At 41.7% G+C, this 25,714-nt stretch overlaps 1 protein-coding gene across 2 annotated transcripts in view; it reads right to left on the bottom strand.

Annotated features, from left to right (window-relative positions):
- LOC139549281 (sodium/potassium-transporting ATPase subunit beta-3-like) overlaps nt 1-25,401 on the bottom strand; it is a 38,522-nt gene extending 13,121 nt beyond the window's left edge. For both annotated transcript variants that reach the window (XM_071359559.1, XM_071359558.1), the window contains exon 1: nt 24,883-25,401. In XM_071359559.1, coding sequence (XP_071215660.1) covers nt 24,883-25,003 — 121 coding nt within the window. In that variant the 5' untranslated portion in view covers nt 25,004-25,401. The remainder of the gene's footprint in view (nt 1-24,882) is intronic.
- Between the last annotated feature and the right edge of the window lie 313 nt (nt 25,402-25,714).

Below are 25,714 nucleotides of genomic sequence, written 5' to 3'. Positions count from 1 at the left end.
GTGACAGAAAAGACAGTTGTCCTTTTAAAAACCTCCAGCACACAGGTATTCTTATAAGTCCCACAAGACAAACCAATGTCGATTTCAAGTTAAACCAGTCAACAAACCTGTTTTAAGATCCATTACATTTATTCTTGAGCATACATACATACAAGAACCTGTATTATTAAAAAAATTATGTGACATTGACGATCAGAGTCGTTAAAAAAAGCCTGTACAGATCTGAGAGCAGGCTGGGATATAGTGTAGATGACAGGACGGCAACATTACATTTGAGTAATTTAGCAGGCGCTCTTACCCAGAGCGACTTAGTGCATTAATCTTAAAATAGCTAGGTGGGACGACCACATATCACAGGCATAGTAAGTGCACTTTTCCTCAATGAAGTAGCTATCAGCAAAAACAAGTGCAATTGTGTTGGTTCAGGATTTCAGGTGAGTATTTAAGATGCTCTTTGAAGAGGTAAGGATTCAGGTGAGTATTTAAGAGGCTCTTTGAAAGAGGAAGGGTTTCAGGTGAGTATTTAAGAGGCTCTTTGAAAGAGGTAGGGTTTCAGGTGAGTATTTAAGAGGCTCTTTGAAAGAGGTAGGGTTTCAGGTGAGTATTTAAGAGGCTCTTTGAAAGAGGAAGGGTTTCAGGTGAGTATTTAAGAGGCTCTTTGAAAGAGGTAGGGTTTCAGGTGAGTATTTAAGAGGCTCTTTGAAAGAGGTAGGGTTTCAGGTGAGTATTTAAGAGGCTCTTTGAAAGAGGTAGGGTTTCAGGTGAGTATTTAAGAGGCTCTTTGAAGAGGTAAGGATTCAGGTGAGTATTTAAGATGCTCTTTGAAAGAGGTAGGGTTTCAGGTGAGTATTTAAGAGGCTCTTTGAAAGAGGTAGGGTTTCAGGTGAGTATTTAAGATACTCTTTGAAGAGGTAGGGTTTCAGGTGAGTATTTAAGAGGCTCTTTGAAAGAGGTAGGGTTTCAGGTGAGTATTTAAGAGGCTCTTTGAAAGAGGTAGGGTTTCAGGTGAGTATTTAAGAGGCTCTTTGAAGAGGTAGGGTTTCAGGTGAGTATTTAAGAGGCTCTTTGAAGAGGTAAGGATTCAGGTGAGTATTTAAGATGCTCTTTGAAAGAGGTAGGGTTTCAGGTGAGTATTTAAGAGGCTCTTTGAAAGAGGTAGGGTTTCAGGTGAGTATTTAAGATACTCTTTGAAGAGGTAGGGTTTCAGGTGAGTATTTAAGATACTCTTTGAAGAAGTAGGGTTTCAGGTGAGTATTTAAGATACTCTTTGAAGAGGTAGGGTTTCAGGTGAGTATTTAAGAGGCTCTTTGAAAGAGGTAGGGTTTCAGGTGAGTATTTAAGAGGCTCTTTGAAAGAGGTAGGGTGTCAGATGAGTATTTAAGAGGCTCTTTGAAAGAGGTAGGGTTTCAGGTGAGTATTTAAGAGGCTCTTTGAAAGAGGTAGGGTTTCAGGTGAGTATTTAAGATGCTCTTTGAAAGAGGTAGGGTTTCAGGTGAGTATTTAAGAGGCTCTTTGAAAGAGGTAGGGTTTCAGGTGAGTATTTAAGAGGCTCTTTGAAAGAGGTAGGGTGTCAGATGAGTATTTAAGAGGCTCTTTGAAGAGGTAGGGATTCAGGTGAGTATTTAAGATGCTCTTTGAAAGATGTATGGTTTCAGGTGAGTATTTAAGATGCTCTTTGAAGAGGTAAGGATTCAGGTGAGTATTTAAGATGCTCTTTGAAAGAGGTAGGGTTTCAGGTGAGTATTTAAGATGCTCTTTGAAAGAGGTAGGGTTTCAGGTGAGTATTTAAGAGGCTCTTTGAAAGAGGTAGGGTTTCAGGTGAGTATTTAAGATGCTCTTTGAAAGAGGTAGGGTTTCAGGTGAGAATTTAAGAGGCTCTTTGAAAGAGGTAGGATTTCAGGTGAGTATTTAAGAGGCTCTTTGAAGAGGTAGGGTTTCAGGTGAGTATTTAAGAGGCTCTTTGAAAGAGGTAGGGTTTCAGGTGAGTATTTAAGATGCTCTTTGAAGAGGTAGGGATTCAGGTGAGTATTTAATAGGCTCTTTGAAGAGGTAGGGATTCAGGTGAGTATTTAAGATGCTCTTTGAACGAGGTAGGGATTCAGGTGAGTATTTAAGAGGCTCTTTGAAGAGCTAGGGATTCAGGTGAGTATTTAAGATGCTCTTTGAAAGAGGTGGGGTTTCAGGTGCTTTCAGAAGATGGGAAGGGACTCCGCTGTCCTTGCTTCAGGGGGATTTCCCTGGTGTCTAATGGATGAAGAACAGAAAGCTTGCTTAAAAGATACATTATATATAGACGCTGTATATACTATATCTCTATGGTGGAGAGTCACTATTACACCACGCATGGTACCTCGACAGAAACACTGAGGTTCAGGGAAGAGCCCACTCACAGCTATTTTTCCGTGCTTCAACATCTGCATTGCTTGCCGTGTGGCGTTTCAGGCTGGGTTTTCCGTGCAGCACTTTGTGACATCCGCTGATGTAAAAAGGGCTTCATAAATACATTTGATTGATTGATAGTACAGGGCAATAAAGTCACAGAGCAAGAAAGAGAGAGGGGAATACAAAGAAAGAGGAGAGAGAGAGAGAGATACAAAATGAAAGAAACAGGTGAAAATAGGGGGGGTGAGAAGGGCACGAAGTGGTTGAATGAGCTACAGAAAGATCTTCATGAGGATGCGCATCGATAAACTGCTACACAGGACAGAGAGAGACGTAGCCTAGATAGACCAAAAAAAAACACATGTAAACCCACATGTAAACACAGACGAAGAGCTATCGAATAAAGAGAAGACAGGATGCAGCGAAAACAATATACGGATGGAGAGAGATGGTATGCGAGAGAAAAAAATAGAGCCATAGAGAGCTTCTGTTTAATTATAGTTTCCTGAAGCCTCTGAGGTAAGCTGTGCGTCTATAAATAGAGCGTGGGGGAGGACAGATAAGTGATGGCACAGCACTGGCCTGAGGAAGAGAAGAGCTGGGTAGGGAGTGTCAGATTGATCAGAGCTACACACACACACACACACAGATACACTCATGCACACACGCATTTGGATATGGACAGACAGACAGACAGACAGACAGACAGACAGACAGACAGACAGACAGACAGACAGACAGACAGACAGACAGACAGACAGACAGACAGACAGACAGACAGACAGACAGACAGACAGACAGACAGACAGACAGACAGACAGACAGACAGACAGACACAGACAGACAGACAGACAGACAGACAGACAGACAGACAGACAGACAGACAGACAGACAGACAGACAGACAGACAGACAGACAGACAGACAGACAGACAGACAGACAGACAGACAGACAGACAGACAGACAGACAGACAGACACACACACACACACACACACACACACACACACACACACACACTCCCATCCATCATCTATCACAGCGTTAGTGCAAGACTGACACACGCATGCATGCACATCTTTAGATGGCAGGCTCATGTAAGATCAATGTAGAATCCACCCTGGTTAAATCAGATAGACCTGTCTTTTTTTTTTATGTCTTAACAAAATGCTGGAAATCCATTCGACCACTTGTGAATCTATAACTGAAATTAGGACTGACACTCCAACACATCCTCTTGGAGCACAGTCGGGATGTAGCCAGTCACACCACACCCCCAAAAAAACAGCCAGCATTAGAAAGCCATTTCCATCGGACAATCAGTGGTCATTAGGACTGAGAAGCAGTACTGGGATGCCAAGTGCTTTTATCTCCTCAGAATAGCTGAGTGTGACCTTTCAGGAAGCCTGGGCTATGTCCCAAATGGAACCCTATTCCCTATATAGTGCACTTTTTTTTTTTTTTTTTTTTTACCAGAGCCTGAACCCTGATCAAAAGTAGCGTACTATATATATAGGGAATAGGGAGCCTTTTGGGACGCAACCCCTGCTCTTTGGAGTCAGGGAGGGAGAGGCTGGGCTGGCGTGGCCTAGCGTCTGCTCTGCAGTTGTTAAAGCATTGATCCTGGCCTCGACTCAATCAACCATCAGCCTGCAGTGGAAGAGATGGAGGAGGCAAGGAGCAGAGGGCGAAGGGAGATTCATATTCATTAGGAGTTCTGGTGGATAACCTGAACCGTTATCTTAACCAATCACTAGCATGCCTCAACCTAACCTTACCCGAACCACTTACTAGCTTTCCTCATCGGAGTATGTTGCTCTCATGGTTAGGGCCCAGGAGTGTTTTCTGACCAGCTATGTTTGCACTTGCCTCATTTTGTAATGAGTTGAGACCCACACTTTAAATCTACTTGATTTGACCAACTGGAGCTTTGAGTTTTTCCCAGTCAGGCCACGCGATCAGGAAAAACACCCATGCCCTACTCATGGTCTTTTAAAGACAAGAAGCTCCTGCACACTGCGATGGGAAGGTATCCCTTTTAGCTACTCAAATACCACAACTCTGACCCACACACTCCTCCTACACTCACTGCCCTCCACATTAATTGAACACTGCAATAGCAGCACTTGTCTCCTACACTCTTTCTGGTCGGTACTCCCACTACCCTCATCGAACTCCACCCGCATACCGCACAGTACACTCCCTGCATCTAAATAATATCTCCTTTCTCCCCAAGTGTGCATTGTGCACTCCTCATAAAAGCATTGAATCGGTGTAATCATGGGCTAGACAGTTTCCACCACATTTCTTATTCAGGTCCATTCTTTTTAAATCAATGAGGGGAAGTGAACAAGTGCACACTTTGGGAGAAAGGGCTCCCTGGATTAAATAAAGGTTCAACAAAACCTCCCTTCATGTAATACCATGACCTCAAAGTATGCTCTCCACCTATTCCCTCTGTCCCTGTCTCAAAGTTCTCCAACTCCTCTCCACTACGCTCACACACACTTATTCACCTTTCGGTGAACTGCATCACTCTCAATTAACTTCCTCCACTCCAGGTCCCCCTACTCTCTCACCTGTCCCTGACCGGTTGTTTTCAACTCTCTAGAGACAGCAGGAGATACTCTGAATGATCGGCTATGAAAAGCCAACTGACTCCTGAGGTGCTGACCTGTTGCACCCTCGACAACCACTGCGATTATTATTATTTGACCCTGCTGGTCATCTATGAACATTTGAACATCTTGGCCATGTGCTGTTATAATCTCCACCCGGCACAGCCAGAAGAGGACTGGCCACCCCTCATAGCCTGGTTCCTCTCTAGGTTTCTTCCTAGGTTTTGGCCTTTCTAGGGAGTTTTTTCTAGCCACCGTGCTTCTACACCTGCATTGCTTGCTGTTTGTGGTTTTAGGCTGGGTTTCTGTACAGCACTTTGTGACATCAGCTGATGTATTTATAAAGCCCTTCTTACATTTGATTGAATTTGACATAATCCTGCTCCCTTCACCTTGACAGCCTCTCCTCACCCCCCAACTCTCTTACACAGGCTTCTTCGTCCCGAACCCATTAACACCATCTGACATTGGTGAGCACTAATATGCATTCAAAGAGGTTAATCACTGCCATTTACGGTTGAATGACGGGAACCCGGTTACCGAGATTTACCGGCCAAAACCATTCCATTTTCCCGGGATAAATAACTGCGAGAAACAAATAAGTTAAAATCAGGCTTCTCTACGGCCTCGGCATGATGAATCAACGCTCAGCGTAGGGACAGACCATCTCAGGATGGAGCTCAGTTCACAATGCATGAAGACCTATCATCTCATCATAGTAACATTTTTTCTTGTGACAGGTGGGCCTACATTTGCTGCAGCGTGGCCTATGTTACAGTAATATAAAGGCCGAATGTGTGCCTAATGTACCCATCTCCATCTGACTTTTGGGGTTCACCTTGTTTTAAAACAGCCTATCACTTGAATATCGTTGCTTTAAATCAGTGCACACGCGAGCACTCTCTCGCAGTCTTTCTCTCCCTCCATCAACTCATCCAAAATATTTAATCCTGTTCCAGATTCATATACAGCCCTATATATAGATGTCCTAGTCTACCTCTTTCAGGTAATACATTCAATGTAGTATTAGCCTTATATTTAGCTAATTAATGATGGGTTATGCATAATAAGCGTATAACTTATGGCCTCTGTCTCTAAGCACAATACATAAGCACCTGTGCTCTGCTGGCCACCCTTTAAAATATGCTCCTTAGCTCTTGGAGTTCCATGCAGGAAAAGCTAGACTAAAATACCTTGCTGGACATTATTATTATTTTTTAATTTCTTACACTATTCTAAGAGGGACGCAAGCTCTTTTTTGCTGAATGTTAAATACAGCAGCAAATAGAACTCTTGGGTAGTTTGAAAGAAGAACGAACGTGCAATGGCGGTAGGCTATAGCAGTTATTTATTCAGACCCATAAATCTTCTTAAGTCTAAGCGTCTCGCTAGCTGGACACCTGTCGACAACATCCAGTGAAATTGGAGGGCGCGCAATTCAAATAAATAATCGTAATATTAAACATTTATGAACATACAAGTATCTTATATCGTTTAAAAGCTTAAATTCTTGATAATCTAACTGCATTGTTCGATTTACAATAGGATTTACAGCGAAAGTATACCATGCGATTGTTTGAGGACGGCGCCCCACATCAACATATTTTTCAATCAGCACAGGCTTCATAAAATCACAAATAGCGATTAAAGAAATTACTTACTTTTGAAAATCTTCCTCTGTTTGCAATCCCAAGGGTTCCAGCTACAACATGAATGGTTGTTTTGTTAGATAAAATCCTTTATATCCCAAAAAGTCTGTTTAGTTGTCACCATTGATTTCAGTCATCCACTCGTTCAACATGCAGACAAAGGAGTCCAAAAAGCTACCGCTAAACTATGTTTCTATTTAATCCTCAGGTATCCTAGAACGTAAATAAACTATAATAATTCATAGGGAAAGAAGTATGTTCAATAGAAAAGTAAAATTGGTAAGCGCGCGTCCTCTTCGTCGCGCGCCAACAGACTGATATTTTACCAGGACTCTTTGTACAAAAACTCAAAATTCTTGCTCGTTTTTGAAGAAACAATCCTGAAACAATGAACAAATACTTTTGACATCTAGTGGAAGCCATAGGAAATGCAATCTGGGAGCTGGAATTACATAGAACCCATAGCTTTCCATTATAAAACATAGTTTTATTCCGGTAGTTTTTTCTTTGTATTTTCGCCTGCCATATCAATTGTGTTATTGTTTCATACATTATTTTAACATTTCTACAAACTATTATATGTATATCCTGGCTTCTGGGCCAGCGTAACAGGCAGTTTACTTTGGGCATGTCAGTCAGGCGGAAATTCAGGAAAATAGACCCTAGCCTGAAGAAGATGTATACTTATAACCATTCCATCTTCGTGAAGAGAAGTGAAAGCCTTCTGCATCTAATTCTAGTCCTATAATACTTAAGGATGTCATTAGAATGATGAAGATAAGGACAACAAAATATATTTCATTTAAACGTTGAAAGCGAGGAAGGAATGAAGCAACGACAGAGAGAGGGAAAGAGGTAGGCTAATAACATTAGCGGAAATATTATGAAAGGTACTGTATATATGTGTCAGCCTACTAATTATACAAATCGGCCCAATTATATTTAATATTAAAATCAAATTCTCTAGCCTTAAATTGTAAATTTGTAGGCCGCATCTGCTGCACCAGAATCGCATGTTCTCTTCTGCTTCATCATGGTTTGAACGATGTTCATATAATACAGTATAATACAATACAGTAATACAATTCACACTCAAAAAGATTAGCCTACTGGAGCTAGTTTCATTTACTTACCCAAGAGAGCATATATAAGCTTTTATGTTTTTCTGTCATGCGTAATGTGCAGTAGCCTATATCATATATGTATTGGATAATGGCACAATCATTTGGGCTTTTTGGGGCATTAAATGTCACTAATGTAGGGACCATAAAATGTTGTCAATATATGGCTCAGGCTCAGGTAGCATCAGATTAGAATTTTCATGCTAATCAAAACTCTCATGAAATCCAGGCATATTTATATAATTTATAATGCTTTTGAATGACACTTCAGGTTTTGGCGCAAAATACTGGCTACCGGAAAGAAAAGTGATTTATTCTCGGGATGGAACATTTGTAAAATACCAGGAAAATATTCAACCCTACTGCCATCCTTAGGCCACATTACTTCAGACATACAGTACCAGTCAAAAGTTTGGACACACCTACTCATTCAAGGGGTTTTTCTTTATTTTGACTATTTTCTACATTGTAGAATAATAGTGAAGACATATGTGTTATTTCATAGTTTTGATGTCTTCAATATTATTTGACAATGTAGAAAATAGTAACAATAAACAAAAACCCTATCCAAACCTTTGACTGGTACTGTACTTTTTGTATTTCATCAAAAACGGATTGAGCCTTTCACTTTGATGGACCATAGAGACTCCAGATGGGCTATCTGTAATTTGTCTGACATTTCAAAGTTGAAATTAGTGTTTTTTTTTTTTACGTGTTAATTCATCTTTGTCTGGGCCAATGGGTCCAGACCCTTTCACCTCATCTTTTCAACTACTCACGTTCTTTACTTGGTTGGCTGTAACTGAACCTTGTCAACCACATTCTTTGTGTGGCTGTGACCCTCTTCAGTGATGTGCCTTGGGGGTTATTAATACCCAAGGGAGAGGGTCAGAGGGGCTGGGGACTAGGGGTGTGGTGGGTGTCCCAGGGAAAGTGAAGACTAGGGGTGTGGTGGGTGTCCCAGGGAAAGTGAAGACTAGGGGTGGGGTGTGTGTGTGTGTCAGGAAGAGTGAGCATCAGAGGAGTGTTTGTATGTGTGTGTGAGGACTACGGGTGCGTTGTTTGAATGTATCCCTGGGGTAGTGGGGACCAGGGCTGTGGTGTACATTACAGAGCCCAAGGAATGCCAAGAACACGTGGTGGGCAATCAGACAGCTCTTTGGGAACGTTTTGTATCTTCTGTAAACTGACAGCATGAGACCACAGGCCTTGGCGCTGTCCATACTTTTTCCATGCACCCATGTCAACATACACACGCACGTGGAGGAACACAAATATGCAATTACACACACCAGCCTGGTTCATGCATCATGGGCCTGGTATGAACATGGAAATAAATGACCTGTGACTCAAACCAGCCATTTCCTTTTAACCTGAAATCTAATCCCAGTCCAGGACAGAGTCACACTTGCCGACCACCACGGACGGACAAGCTCACTCGCCCAGCCTGTCTCATTACACTACGATCAGAGCCGGCTGCAAACAATTTTCATGCAACATTTTCATGCAATATTTATAATTATATAAAATATATGCAACACATTTTCCACTCAACCAATAAGTAACGCATACCTATATACCCGATTTCTGACTTTGAGGAGTTTATCATCATAGTTTGTGTTTTCAATACCACAATCACGTATGTCAATCTTGACAAACAGAAAACACATCTCTCCCTACTCAGTATCGAAGGCTTGGTTTAACAATCTCCTAATGTCGTTAAACGTTTGTGTTTTGTAACAGATGTCTATTTGCATTAATCAAATGGCCGTTTGGATGCTGGAATTACATTGGAGTGGATGAACATGCACGGGTAGCCTAAAGCAGACTTTTGAAGTAGACTAATCAGAATAAAACATTGTGTCTAGTTGTGTTAATGCCACACCTTAAAAGGCAATCCATTTTAAAAGTTAAATGACAAATATTTTGGAACATAGGCCTATGTGACGACTTGGGAGAATGATGATGGGCAACAGATCAGTATCAGAAGTTTTAAAAAATACAGTCAGACTCATGCAACTGTGCCTTTCTATATTATGTTGAGTGGGCCCATAACTGATCCAAATGGAATGAAACGTTTAAATAACAGGGTTTTTAAGCCATTATTCAAATGATATTTTCACTGCAGTTTACAGGCCAGAGTAGAGTTGTACTCACTTAAAAACAATAATGCAGTTATTCATTGGATTGTGGTGGGCGGCAGGTAGCCTAGTGGTTAAATCAAATCAAATCAAATCAAATTTTATTAGTCACATACACATGGTTAGCAGATGTTAATGCGAGTGTAGCGAAATGCTTGTGCTTCTAGTTCCGACAATGCAGTAATAACCAACAGTAATCTAACCTAACAATTCCACACTACTACCTTACACACACACACAAGTGTAAGGGATAAAGAATATGTACATAAAGATATATGGATGAGTGGTGGTACAGAACGGCATGGCAGATGCAGTAGATGGTATAGAGTACGGTATATACATATGAGATGAGTACTGTAGGGTATGTAAACATAAAGTGGCATAGTTTAAAGTGGCTAGTGGTACATGTATTGCATAAAGATGGCAAGATGCAGTAGATGATATAGAGTACAGTATATATACATATGAGATGGGTAATGTAGGGTATGTAAACATTGTATTAAGTGGCATTGCTTAAAGTGGCTAGTGGTACATTTTTACATAATTTCCATCAATTCCCATTTTTAAAGTGGCTGGAGTTGAGTCAGTATGTTGGCAGCGGCCGCTAAATGTTAGTGGTGGCTGTTTAACAGTCTGATGGCCTTGAGATAGAAGCTGTTTTTCAGTCTCTCGGTCCCTGCTTTGATGCACCTGTACTGACCTCGCCTTCTGGATGATAGCGGGGTGAACAGGCAGTGGCTTGGGTGGTTGTTGTCCTTGATGATCTTTATGGCCTTCCTGTGACATCGGGTGGTGTAGGTGTCCTGGAGGGCAGGTAGTTTGCCCCTGGTGATGCGTTCTGCAGACCTCACTACCCTCTGGAGAGCCTTACGGTTGTGGGCGGAGCAATTGCCGTACCAGGCGGTGATACAGCCCGACAGGATGCTCTCGATTGTGCATCTGTAGAAGTTTGTGAGTGCTTTTGGTGACAAGCCGAATTTCTTCAGCCTCCTGAGGTTGAAGAGGCGCTGCTGCGCCTTCTTCACAACGCTGTCTGTGTGGGTGGACCAGTTCAGTTTGTCCGTGATGTGTACACCGAGGAACTTAAAACTTTCCACCTTCTCCACTACTGACCCGTCGATGTGGATAGGGGGGTGCTCCCTCTGCTGTTTCCTGAAGTCCACAATCATCTCCTTTGTTTTGTTGACGTTGAGTATGAGGTTATTTTCCTGACACCACACTCCGAGGGCCCTCACCTCCTCCCTGTAGGCCGTCTCGTCGTTGTTGGTGATCAAGCCTACCACTGTAGTGTCATCCGCAAACTTGATGATTGAGTTGGAGGCGTGCATGGCCACGCAGTCGTGGGTGAACAGGGAGTACAGGAGAGGGCTCAGAACGCACCCTTGTGGGGCCCCAGTGTTGAGGATCAGCGGGGTGGAGATGTTGTTACCTACCCTCACCACCTGGGGGCGGCCCGTCAGGAAGTCCAGGACCCAGTTGCACAGGGCGGGGTCGAGACCCAGGGTCTCGAGCTTGATGACGAGTTTGGAGGGTACTATGGTGTTAAATGCTGAGCTGTAATCGATGAACAGCATTCTCACATGGGTATTCCTCTTGTCCAGATGGGTTAGGGCAGTGTGCAGTGTGGTTGCGATTGCGTCGTCTGTGGACCTATTGGGTCGGTAAGCAAATTGGAGTGGGTCTAGGGTGTCCGGTAGGGTGGAGGTGATATGGTCCTTGACTAGTCTCTCAAAGCACTTCATGATGACGGAAGTGAGTGCTACGGGGCGGTAGTCGTTTAGCTCAGTTACCTTAGCTTTCTTGGGAACAGGAACAATGGTGGCCCTCTTGAAGCATGTGGGAACAGCAGACTGGGATAAGGATTGATTGAATATGTCCGTAAACACACCAGCCAGCTGGTCTGCGCATGCTCTGAGGACGCGGCTGGGAATGCCGTCTGGGCCTGCAGCCTTGCGAGGGTTAACACGTTTAAATGTTTTACTCACCTCGGCTGCAGTGAAGGAGAGCCCGCAGGTTTTGGTAGGGGGGTTAGAGTGTTGGTTTAGGGTGTTGGGCCAGTAACCGAAAGGTTACTGGATCGAATCCCCACGCTGACAAGGTAAAAATCTGTTGTTCTGCCCCTGAGCAAGGCAGTTAACCCACTGTTCCCTGGGTGCTGAAGATGTGGATGTTGATTAAGGCAGCCCCCTGCACCTCTCTGATTGAGAGGGGTTGGGTTAAATGCGGAAGACACATTTCAGTTGAATGCATTCAATTGTACAACTGACTAGGTATCCCCCCTTTCCCTTATAGGCTAGTCTACAGTATGTAGGACAATTGTATTGTCCCTAAGCAAGATCAATAGGGGAGCTTTTTGAGCTGTGTGTATACACTGCTGTTTCATGTGCAATGACGCAGCTGGCCTCTCCGCTGCCTATCAGCTACTGTACTCCTCTATCTTGTGGATTTATATAGAAAATTGGTGAATATTTGAATGATTTTATGAGTGGTATGATCGCTAGATCATTTATTGTAAATCTGGACAAACGATCCAAATACCATTATTGCAGGGTTTCCATTAGGAAAATGTGGAGTCGGAACAGCGGCATTTTAATTTATAACCAATTTGTAAGTCGCTCTGGATAAGAGCGTCTGCTAAATGACTTAAATGTAAATGTAAATAACACACGGTGCTCAGAATGACAGAAATCACATTTATATTATGGTAATTCGGCTCAACAGAACATGCAAATCGGCGATGCAACTGCGTGCATCCTTTTTACCGAACTCCAATGCGCATTTGAAGATGTTCAGAATAACTGTTCACATGTAGTTTTCCCTCAGCCAACAAGACGAGTAGTGAACAGCAAAATCACTAGTCTATATCAAGTGTCAAACTCATTCCGCGGAGGGCCAAGTGTCTGCGGGTTTTCTCTCCACCCTTGTACTTGATTGATGAATTAAGGTAACTAATTAGTAAGGAACTCCCCTCACCTGATTGTCTAGGTCTTAATTGAAAGTAAAAACCAAAAACCCGCAGACACTCGGCCCTTCGTGGAATGAGTTTGACACCCCTGGTCTATCAATGGTAGAAAAGTTGACCTATTTTAGTGGTCAGCTTGTCATTCTGTGTAAAAAAGACAATTCATACTACCAGTAGGCCTAGGCTACATATATATTTTTTTAAAGCAATGAGGCTTATGAAAAAGATCAGAACGTTTAGCTTAAAATGTTGATTAACTACTATTTATTCACATAAGCGCAGCAATGCACACAAGGCACGTACGCTAACCCCATTCGGTACAAATGTGCGCAACCGCGACATTCAAACGAGGCTGCATAGAAAACTAATAGGACTGTAGCAACTGTGTTGACATCAAAATTTGGGGTGTGAACTGCGTTTCTATTCGAGCGTTGATTGACATGATAATGGGTCTATAGTATTGGAGAAAAGTTGAAAAAACGGACCCCTCTGACGCTGTATGACATCGTGACATGTTATGGCGTAACGTACAGCACGCATAAAGCAACTAATTCTGTCTTACAGGTGTAGCACTTCTCTCACCGTTTAAAATAAAGAAAGGGACAGGGTAAGGGGGGATACCTAGTCATTTTTTGCATCATCACTGCAAGCTATCATGACTCTCAAAAGCCGCTGTTTACTTCTGAAGATCACTTTAGCACCGCCCTAAAAACCCGATTCAAATTCGACACAAACCTTCAAATAGGTATGTAATGACATATTATATAAACTCTTTATAGTGTTTTATTTACATTTTAGAGGCGATAAGGTGATAAATTGGAGAGATTGAGTGAAAAAAGCAATTTCCACACATGACATCTCTCCTTCTCACAATCACGCAATAGGTTTCGCTTCCCCACCTGCCATTTTTTTAAAGACCTGACAGAGCTCATTGCCTTCTTGTTCTTCTTTGTTGGAAAGGGGAGAAACTGTGCTTTACAATGGTATTGATATTACAGTTGATTTGGAAGTATTACGTTTTTTGGGCTCTAAAATAACGTAAATTGTACGGACCAGCGCGATATACAAAATTTAGTTAGGCTATGAGCGAATGTTTGTTCCATAATGCAATTAGCGGGAAAACACCATTGTCAAAAGCTCACCTAACAGCAAGCATTTTCATGAGACATAGATGAAAATATAAATTCAACATTTTGAAAGAGGGGAGATCTAAAGATGCAACAACTAAGATGGGTTGCTAATATGACTAGGATTGTGCCTTTTGGCTACTGGACAATGAAAGAAAGCTGGCTATTTGAAAACCAATAGAACATGAGTGGAATACGCTACTGGTTTCAATGGCATATGGAAGTCTTTATAAAAATAATTGCCTCCACGTTTGGTTGTATTTTGGCTAGCCTACTTTGAAGCAGGGTAAACATGCCTCATAATATGTAGTAAAACATTAATGTTTCAAACAATTACACCGAACAAAAATATAAACGCAACTTGTAAAGTGTTGGTCCCGTGTTTAATGAGCTTAAATTAAAATTAAAAATGAATAATAAATAAAAATCGCAGAAATGTTCCATATGCACAAAAAGCTTATTTCTCAAAAATGTTGTGCATTTATTTACATCCCTGTTAGTGAGCATTTCTCCTTTGCCAAGATAATCCATCCACCTGACAAGTGTGACATATCAAGAAGCTGTTAATGCAGCCGGATTATTACACAGGTGCACCTTGTGCTGGGGACAATAATAGGCCACTTTAAAATGTGCAGTTTTGTCACACAACACAATGCCACAGATGTCTCAAGTGTTAAGTCGGCGTGCAATAGGCAAGCTGACTGCAGGAATATCCACCATAGCTGTTGCCAGATAATTTAATGTAAATTTCTCTACCATAAGCTGCTTCCAATGTTGTTTTAGAGCATTTGGCATTAAGTCCAACCGGCCTCACAACCGCAGGCCACGTGTAACCCTTTTGTGGGGAAAAACTCATTCTGATTGGCTGGGCCTGGCTGCCAAGTGGGTGGGCCTATACCAAGTGGGTGGGCCATCCCTGCCCAGTCATGTTAAATCCATAGATTAGGGCCAAATGAATTTATTTCATTTGACTGATGTCCTTATATGAAATGTAACTCAGTAAAATCTTTGAAATTGTTGCATGTTGCATTTATATTTTGGTTCAGTATAAGTTTATGTTTTCAAAATGCATACTGCCTCCAGCCTGCCTACCATTATATTTTTATTTCACCTTTATTTAACCAGGTAGGCTAGTTGAGAAAAAGTTATAATTTGCAACTGCGACCTGGCCAAGATAAAGCAAAGCAGTGTGACACAGACAACAACACAGAGTAACACATGGAGTAAACAATAAACAAGCCAATAACACAATAAACAAGTCAATGACACAGTAGAAAAAAGAAAGTCTATATACAGTGTGTGCAAAAGGCATGAGGAGGTAGGCAATAAGTAGGCCATAGGAGCGAATAATTACAATTTAGCAGATTAACACTGGAGTGATAAATGAGCAGATGATGATGTGCAAATAGAGATACTGGTGTGCAAAAGAGCAGAAAAGTAAATAAAATAAAAACAGTATGGGGGTGAGGTAGGTAGATTGGGTGGGCTATTTATAGATGGACAATGTACAGCTGCAGCGATCGGTTAGCTGCTCAGATAGTTGATGTTTAAAGTTGGTGAGGGAAATAAAAGTCTCCAACTTCAGCGATTTTTGCAATTCGTTCCAGTCACTGGCAGCAGAGAACTATAAAATAAAGATTTGCTTTGGAATTCCAAGCAAATCTTGTTTGCTAAATGAACTAGGGTAGCCCACAGCCATAGCCAGATTAGGGCCTAACATAAGGACAACTCAGAGTATGCTATTCTGTACATCTAAAATAGACAACATTTTCCTCATGTCATGTTTCTTTAGACCTGTCTAAAATAAATAATGGTATTATTGTGATGGTGTAGGCTATATTAAATTGATTTAATATGTACATGTTTCAAAGGTCTGCATCAGTGGCTTGTAGGCTATGCGTGGAAACCAGGAGATGCTAAATGTGTTTGTTAATTACCATGAGACCGACAGTTATTTGCTTGACAATCACCAGCTGACAAAATTTAGTGACCGCCACAGCCCTAGTAATGAGACACTACTACTTTGAGTAGTTCAGACTGAATAATCTCTGATTGGTAAACCTTATGACGCTGATGTGTGTCGATTACAATAACACTACTGAAAGGGTAAATGGTCAAATACAGCTAGGCAATCATTCTAAGGTCGATGGTTTCATTCCAGGATGATGCCCTCATTCTCTCCCCTTGGCATCCACATCCCTAAGGACTTGGTGTGGACATGGTCCATACACACCCGCACAGTCGTGAAGAGGGCACGGCAGCGCCTCTTCCCCCTCAGGAGGCTGAAAATATTTGGCATGTGCCCTCGGATCGTCAAAAAGTTACAGCTGCACCATCAAGAGCATCTTGACACTTTGCCTCACCGCTTGGGTATAGGAAATGCACCGCCCTTGACCGCCCTTGACCGCAAAGTTCTACAGAGGGTGGTGAGGACAGCCCAGTACATCACTAGGGCAGAGCTTCCTGCCATCCAGGACCACTAAATCAAATCAAATGTATTGGTGACATACACATATTTATAAGATGTTATTGCGGGTGTTGCAAAATTTTCGTATCAGGCGGTGCCAAAGACTCCAGCCACCAAAGCCATAGACTGTTAATTCTGCTACTGTCCGGCAAACGGTACGGGAACATCGGCTCTCGAACCAACAGACTCCGACACAGCTTCTAAATCAAATCAAATTGTATTTGTCACATACACATATTTAGCAGATGTTATTGCAGGTGTAGTGAAATACTTGCACCCCCAAGTCATAAGACTGCCAAATAGCCAGACTGCTAAATAGTAAATCAATGGTACCCGAACTATCTGCACAGACTCTATCTTGCACTGACCCTATGCATTTTTTATTTATTTTTTATTTTTCCGTTATTTTACCAGGTAAGTTGACTGAGAACACGTTCTCATTTGCAGCAACGACCTGGGGAATAGTTACAGGGGAGAGGAGGGGGATGAATGAGCCAATTGTAAACTGGGGATTATTAGGTGACCGTGATGGTTGAGGGCCAGATTGGGAATTTAGCCAGGACACCGGGGTTAACACCCCTACTCTTACGATAAGTGCCATGGGATCTTTAATGACCTCAGAGGTCATACTCAATAGACTAAATATACAAACATTTCACTCACTCACACACAGTACATTGACACTCTGCCACAAAACCTACACGCATTCACATAACACAAACGCAGACCGACACAACACAATCACACTTTTAGACTCATTTGGTGCTGCTACACTGTTCTTTATTTCACGCTTATTATTGTCTATCCTAATGCCTAGTCACTTTACCCTGCCTTCATGTACATATCTACCTCGAATGCCTTGTACCGCTGCACATTGATCTGGTACTGGTACCCCCTGTATATACAGTGGGGAGAACAAGTATTTGATACACTGCCAATTTTGCAGGTTTTCCTACTTACAAAGCATGTAGAGGTCTGTCATTTTTATTATAGGTACACTTCAACTGTGAGAGACGGAATCTAAAACAGAAATCCAGAAAATCACATTCTATGATTTAGTAAGTAATTAATTTGCATTTTATTGCATGACATGGTAGCTCTCCAGTAACAGGGTTGGAGAGCCCTGATATGGAACGACCATAAAATAAATATGGACAATTTCTATCAATGTTCAACATTTGTCAGCCCATTTGTCAGCCCTCAGATATTTATATAAACTGTACATGGCTCTGTAGCATCAAACAGATCCTAGACATTCAGATTGACAAATGAACAAACGTTCTTTGGATGTCTAAAATATAGGAATGTACACTCTTTAATGCTAACTCAAAACAACTGCGTATTCAACAACAATGTTACATGGTAAAAGTAACACTTTTTTATGAACAGTGTAGTACAGTTCAGTGTGCCCGAGTGCGTCTCAGGTGTAGAGACACACAAGTGCAGAGAACTGTAGCTACAGATTGTTACACTAGATAATGTGATTTACCCACAGATTTCTGCAGACATCTTGATGATGTTAAGTCTTCTTTCATTGATCATAACAGGTGGGTGTCCACCCAAAAGTGCTGCAAGTCATGTGACAGAGACCCGTCTCGATCAATGAGTGAGAAGACATGATGGCAGCGCACATATTGTTGAATTACTTCATGGAGCAAAGAAGTATTTTCATAACAGAGCATTTTCTAAATTCAACCTGACCCACTGCAACCGGACAATGACATTTTGTGAAACTCCTTTATCCCCCAAATCGAGGATGAAGACGGAATTGCTAAGGTTGTTCGAAAATTCTCTGCCACACCAAACAGTACCTATCCTGTAACTCCCAGTAATAGATTCCAAAAATCTTTGGTTAAATCACATTATTTAACAATCTGTAGCTAACAGAACTGGTGATCAGCAGATGGGAGAGGTGGTCAGGATGAAATTTCCATTCAAAAGAAACATACAGTAAGTTCAGGGAATACTTGTAAAGATGTGGGAGAAGGATCATGCTCAAACTGCCATTCAGCTCCTCATGAGTCATCTGCTTGAAATTGAGCATAATGTCTAATCCCTCGAGAGGGATACAGTTCACGGGATACAGTTTTGCTACAATGACACATGCAGACAAAGGAATTATGTTTCTATATCTAGAATCCACTCCAGGAAGATGCCCAGGCACCATACGGTATTGTCTGCAAGACAAAAAACAAACAAAATTATACTCCATTGTACAGTTTGAACAACAGTTGAACATGTGCACAGGCACAGAGATTACATTTGCAACAATATCTTGCCGAATATAAATAATTAGGGCATAACCCTCAACCTTTGCACAGGGACGAGGCCGTACAAATGAGCCTAGTTAGGTAGGCAGACAGTATCTACCTACAGTCATGTCTATCAGGCATGCTTAGGCAAATATGTTCATAGTGAAACCAGATTCAGTTTTACAACAGTAAGTTATTGTATTATTGTTTTCTCCTCACTGTTTGCTAGTAAACTTAGCTAGCTAGCTGGATATGCAATACTTGTTATTTACATCTGTTGGGAATGCTATCTTGCGTCGTGCCTATAATTTTGTGATTTTAATGCATCCATTGTCATAATCATAACCAATGACAACCCTCGTCAATTACGTTACATAGCTAGCTAGTAAATTAGTTACAGTTGCTGATGCCACACATTTGCTAAAGAGTTACAATTGTGAGGCGTGTCGCATAACAAGTTGGCTAGCTAGTTAGCCTGACATCTGCTAACTCCAGTCATGTGCTTATGCTTGTTGGTAAACCTAGCTTTAAGTGGCTGGCCATATTTATGACTAAAAAGAGAAGAGATTTTACAATCGAGATACAACATAACTATTTTTAGTCTTAGATATGGCTACCGGTAGATGTTTGGCTAGCTTGCTGCATAGCTAATTATTTGGTTTCTCCCCACTGTAACGCAGTAGTAGGTTAGCCAGCAATATGCAATAAGGGTTTCAGTAGATAAACTAAAAGTTAGCTAGGTGGCTTGCAGGAAAAATAACTTACTTAGCTAAGCACCGCATTTGTCATCTGCCCTCTAGGTGCTGGCATCGGCTTTAGCTGAGCTTCTAATATTAGCTCAATCCAACTCTTTGATTCGAATCCTCTTCGCCATCTTCCGATTGAAACATGTATGCTTGAACGTCACCATGTAGCTAATAGATAGCTCCATCGTCGAAATTCATGTTGACGAGAGGAATCACTTGAAGCCATTGTGTCTTGGTGAGCTCATTCAGTTTTTGCCCAAAGGATTGTTGTTCGTGTCCGCCTCCATTTAAATGAAACCCGCCTTGGGGGAGTGACGGGGGCTGGAGCACAAAGTACTGCACAACACAAGTTGTAGTCTTGCAGAGACCGGGAAAAAAATGGTCCGCTTGTATATTTAGCAATGAATCCGCCAATAGGAACATTGCTGAAAGAAGTCCAATGGCTCTATTGAACAAGGACAACCATATCTACACCCACAACAATGATCAGTATAACATAGAGCCTTTGCGAAATGCCATGAAGCAGGACTACATGTGTTTTTAGATCTCAACCCCCGCCCCATCAATACACTGGAAGCCGCCATAGGGTGCATCATTCAGCGTGCGAAGCCCTGACCTGCCTTGCTACACGTTAATTGCGTGTGAAACACATCTCACTGTCCTAGAAATGCTTCAGACATGATGAAACCAAGCCCAGATTTTCCCAGGGTGAAATTCCTCAAAGAGGTCACTATTGGCATAAAAAAAAGGGATGAGAATGAACTATTAGCACTACATGGGTCTTATTCCTTTAGATTCTGATAAACTCTACTGTAGAAGCATGTGTCATTGTTTTTACCAGTCATGACGCACACATTCACTAGGCACATGTAGTAACAGAGAGTGTCTGCATCATTGGCCTTTTGCTTTGGTTGGGCCTTTAACTCTATCTCTGCCGGCCTCAGCTGTGTGAGTGAGTATTGGTGTCATTGCACATACAACTGTTTAGCTATTTTCAGCCTGATTAATGAGCATTGACTATCAAGGTCTTCAGGAACAAAGTTGCGAAAACTTCTGCACGGTTCCTCTCCATCCATTTGTCATGTTCAAATAAAAATCATTTTTATTTGTCACATGCTTTGTAAACAACAGGTGTAGACAAACAGTGAAATGCTTGCTTACAAGTCCTTTTCCAACAATGCAGAGTATATTTTTGAAGGGAAATAGTGACAAAAAATAATTACACAGTGATTAACCAGTGTGTTCGACTGGGAACGCACAGGTTGAATCAACGTTTTTTTCCACATAATTTCAATGAAATTACATTGAACCAATATGGAATAGATGTTGAATTGGCGTCTGTGCACAGTGGGATGGCTATATACAGGGAGTAACAGTGCAGAGTCAATGTGCAAGGGGTACGAGGTAATTGAGGTAGTTACAGTTGAAGTCGGAAGTTTGCATACACCTTAGCCAAATACATTTAAACTCTGTTTTTCACAATTCCTGACATTTAATCCTAGTAAAAATGCCCCGTCTTAGGTCAGTTAGATCACTACTTTATTTTAAGAATGTGAAATGTCAGAATAATAGTAGAAAGAATGATTTATTTCAGCTTTTATTTATTTCATCACATTCCCAGTGGGTCAGAAGTTTACATACACTCAATTAGTATTTGGTAGCATTGCCTTTAAATTGTTTAACTTGGGTCAAACATTTTGGGTAGCCTTCCACATGCTTCACACAATAAGTTGGGTGAATTTTGGTCCATTCCTCCTGACAGAGCTGATGTAACTGAGTCAGGTTTGTAGGGCTCCTTGTTCGCACATGCTTTTTCAGTTCTGCCCACAAATGTTCTATGGGATTGAGGTCAGGGCTTTGTGAAGGCCACTGCAATACCTTGACTTTGTTGTCCTTAAGCCATTTTGCCACAACTTTGGAAGTACGCTTGGGGTCATTGTCCATTTGGAAGACCCATTTGCGACCAAGCTTTAACTTCCTTGAGATGTTGCTTCAACTTCCTTGAGATGTTGCTTCATTATATCCACATAATTTTCCTGTCTCATGATGCCATCTATTTTGTGAAGCACACCTGTCCCTCCTGCAGCAAAGCACCCCCACAACATGACGCCACCCCCGTGCTTCACGGTTGGGATGGTGTTATTCGGCTTGCAAGCCTCCCCCTTTCTCCTCCAAACATAACGATGATCATTATGGCCAAACAGTTCTATTTTTGTTTCATCAGACCAGAGGACATTTCTCCAAAAAGTACAATCTTTGTCCCCATGTGCAGTTGCAAACCGTAGTCTGGTTTTTGTAATGGTGGTTTTGGAGCAGTGGCTTCTTCTGCTGAGCGGCCTTTCAGGTTATGTCGATGTAGGACTCGTTTTACTGTGGATATAGATAATTTCGTACCGGTTTCCTCCAGCATCTTCACAAGGTCCTTTGCTATTGTTCTGGGATTGATTTGCACTTTTCGCACCAAAGTACGTTCATCTCTAGGAGACAGAACGCGTTTCCTTCTTGAGCGGTATGATGGCTGCGGGGTCCCATGGTGTTTATACTTGCGTACTATTGTTTGTACAGATGAACGTGGTACCTTCAGGCGTTTGGAAATTGCTCCCAAGGTTGAACCAGACTTGTGGGGGTCTACAATTAATTTTCTGAGGTCTTGGCTGGTTTCTTTTGATTGTCCCATGGTGTCAAGCAAAGAGGCACTGAGTTTGAAGGTAGGCCTTGAAATACATCCACAGGTACACCTCCAATTGACTCAAATAATGTAAATTAGCCTATCAGAAGCTTCTAAAGCCATGACATAATTTTCTGGATTTTTCCAAGCTGTTTGAAGGCACAGTCAACTTAGTGTATGTAAACTTCTGTCCCACTGTAATTGTGATACAGTGAGTTAATAATGAAATAATCTGTCTAAACAATTGTTGAAAAAATTACTTGTGTCATGCACAAAGTAGATGTCCTAACTGACTTGCCAAAACTATAGTTTGTTAACAATAAATTTGTGAGGTGGTTGAAAAACGAGTTTTAATGACTCCAACCTAAGTGTATGTAAACTTCCGACTTCAACTGTATGTACATATAGGTAGAGTGACTAGGCAACAGGATAGATACGACATTAGCAACAGCATTTGTGGTGTGTGGTGTCAGTATGCATGCGTGTGCATATGTAGCGTATGTGTGTGTGCGTATGTCTGTGTGTGCTGGAGTGTCAGTGTAACTATGTGTGAGTGGGTGGGTAGAGTCCAGTGTGTGTGCATAGTCAGTGCAAGAGACTGAGCGCAAAAAAAAGGATCATACTGGGTAGCCATTTGATTAGCTATATAGCAGCCTTGTTTAGCAGTCTTATGGCTTGGGTGTAGAAGCTGTTCAGGGTCCTGTTGGTTCCAGACTTGATGCACTGATTCCGCTTGCCGTGTGGTGGCAGAGAGTACAGTCTACGGCTTGGATGGCTGGAGTATTTGACCATTTTTGGGGACTTCCTCTGTTATAGAAGTCCTGGATGTCAGGTGTTGACTGAAGCCTAGTGTCATTGCTCCTGTTCCTAATTGCCAGACACCTGTTAGAAGACCATGGGAGTTGCCCATCTCTACCCCCCCCCCCCCCCCCCCACAACATCAGTAAGCCTACCATTATTCCATGTCTGTAGCCTACTGGAGCATAAACCATATTCAAGCCCATGTGTTGAGAAGTATTCAAAGAAGCACAATGCTGCAAGTTAACTTGCACTATTACAATCACGCAAGACGCCCACCAACACATGCGCACACAATTTTCTGCTCTAAAACCGAGCTATGGCAGGCCTGCATTTCAGGGCCCAACATTTCAAATCTAAAACTGATTTATGCTCCCTGCAACACAAGACCGGTGGAGAGAGAGAGAAAAATAAAATCAGATTTTTCATTGACAATACGCTTGCTGTGCAATATGAGAGAGAACTGATTTGACCTTGATAGAGAGCGAGAGACAGCGACAGAGAAAGAGCTTGATAGTAACATCATTGTTCTAAAGACAGTTAGAACATGACAGCAGAATTTGTGATCTGGGCTAGGACTGTCAATTAATGAGCCTGTATTCCCATAACAGAACACAAACACACACTGGTAGGCCTAAACTATTCCCACAGACAGTAGCTTGGCAACTATGGGAGGAGTTCTAGAACTATAGAAAATTGGGTTAGAAATTGTTTTTTCAACATGCATATTAAAGTCAATGCATTTTGTACCCTAGTATAAACCTATTGTATACATTTATTGTAGGCCCTATGCAAATTTGACCAACCAATTTCCCAATCCCGTTTTAAGTCATTGGAATTTAAGGAGAATGGGATGTAGAACTCTATGAAAGATGATAATAATGTTACATTTAAATGTAATGTCTTATAGAATGACGGACGGCATACGAGTAACGGCCGAGAAATAGCGTCACTGTATTGCGGAAACAAAGTATCACTGTAACTGTAATCTATCGACATTTTTGGCAACATAATTTCAAATAAACCTAATCGCGTGCTTGCATGAATATGGATTTTAAAAATGACATTAATAAAATAAGGGCGATATGACAGGGGAAACTCTGTATGCATGCCCCATAACCCTCGCCAGCCTCGTGCAAGACTGCTTCTCGAGACGATACAACGTGCTTTATAGGTTATTCTAAGAACAGTTTAATTGCACTGGTTAGAGGGACGAAATTGGGGAAATGTTGGTAAAGCCGATTATTATTAGCATAAATCTAGTATACTGTAATCCCAGTTTGTTAATCCCATTGCAATTAATTTCGATACATTAGCCTTAAAGCAGCCTCGATTCGGCCTGTTGGGCTCCGTCATGATTTTCTTAATGACAAATCGGTTTAAAATGTTAATTTCCCCCGCTACACTAGTGACCTAATAGCTAATAACTCGCAATCCCCTGAAAAAAAAAGCCTATTTCGAGGAATCTGTGAAAATATTGAGAGAGAAATTATGAATATCCATGGTTTACAATTTTAATTCCAATTGCCTATTTTAATTGCGGGGACATATGTCAACAATCTATTCTAGGCTATAACCATCGCAGTTGATTAAAATAAATTCAGTAGATCATTGACCGTAAGTATATAATGTTATAAATGGGGGGAAAAGGTGCCAACAGAGGGGAAGAACACATCCGATACCGTTTGATCAGCTTTGATTGGCTGTTGATATTATTGGGGTGCAAATCATGATGAACAAACGTTTCCGTTATGTAGGCCCAGTCTAAAAAACACAAGGCTATTGAATGATTAAAATGTACGTGAAAATTTGTAGCCCAGGCTGCATTCATATTGGTAACTGATTAAAGCCAATCAATGAGACTTTGTACTATGACTCTGAATTGTCACATCAATATATCATTGTTTTAATATGCAAACCCGATCTGATCGTGTCCCAAACCGGTTTCTTACCCCAGCTTTTAGCGGTTCGGCCAATAAACTCTCCTGTTCGTGGGTTGTAGATAGAATCTTTCCAGGAGGACGTCTGCGGCTTGTCTCCGTCAGCGGCGGGTGTCTCCTCCTTGGTCGACATGGTTGGCTTTGGGTTGTTCAAAATGATGACCGTAGATGGTAAGAATGTTATAATGCCCAAAAGCTCTATAAACGATGGATTGCCTGTTTTATAAAATAAAAAAATGGAGTGTTATTTCCGAGCCAATACAGCCTAGTCTCTTCAAGTTACCCTCTCCACACGGCTACAGTACCGCAGCAACTGAGCTGGAGGAAAATTCGCATTTGAAGCATCTCAGCGCATGCGCATTTTCAGCATTCAGGCTCCAGAAGAGGCATTCAAAACTCAGAGGAATGTTTTTTTGATTTGTTATTCATCATCTTAAAAGGTTCTATTGTATTTAAGTGGGCTAGATTGATTTCGACCAGGGACGGGCAACTTTGATGGTGGTGGGGGACAAAAAAAAAACGCAACTCATCACGGGTTGCCGCAGTGGCGCGTTTGTCTGCACGTCAATACCTCCCAACCTTAACAGCAAAACATTTTAGCAGCCCCCCTTGTGAAATCTAAGAGAAAAAAAAATCATGTTTTAAATGTAATTTTCTGCAATTCTGCAAATTTTGCCATGGGGCAGCAAATTTCCTGCAATTCTACACATTTTGCCAATGTGTAGAATGTTTGCAGTTTTTAATATGTGCCCCCCACTCGGTCAGTAATTCGACCATACTTACAAGTTTAGATAGTTAGCCGCTACTTATTTACCGATCTCATTTTTTTTTTGCTGACATGGGC

This window comes from Salvelinus alpinus, chromosome 22, assembly GCF_045679555.1.
Source record: "Salvelinus alpinus chromosome 22, SLU_Salpinus.1, whole genome shotgun sequence".
Taxonomy (NCBI): domain Eukaryota; kingdom Metazoa; phylum Chordata; class Actinopteri; order Salmoniformes; family Salmonidae; genus Salvelinus; species Salvelinus alpinus.
The sequence above is the reverse complement of the archived record's forward strand: the minus strand, read 5'-3'. Positions and strand labels throughout refer to the sequence as shown.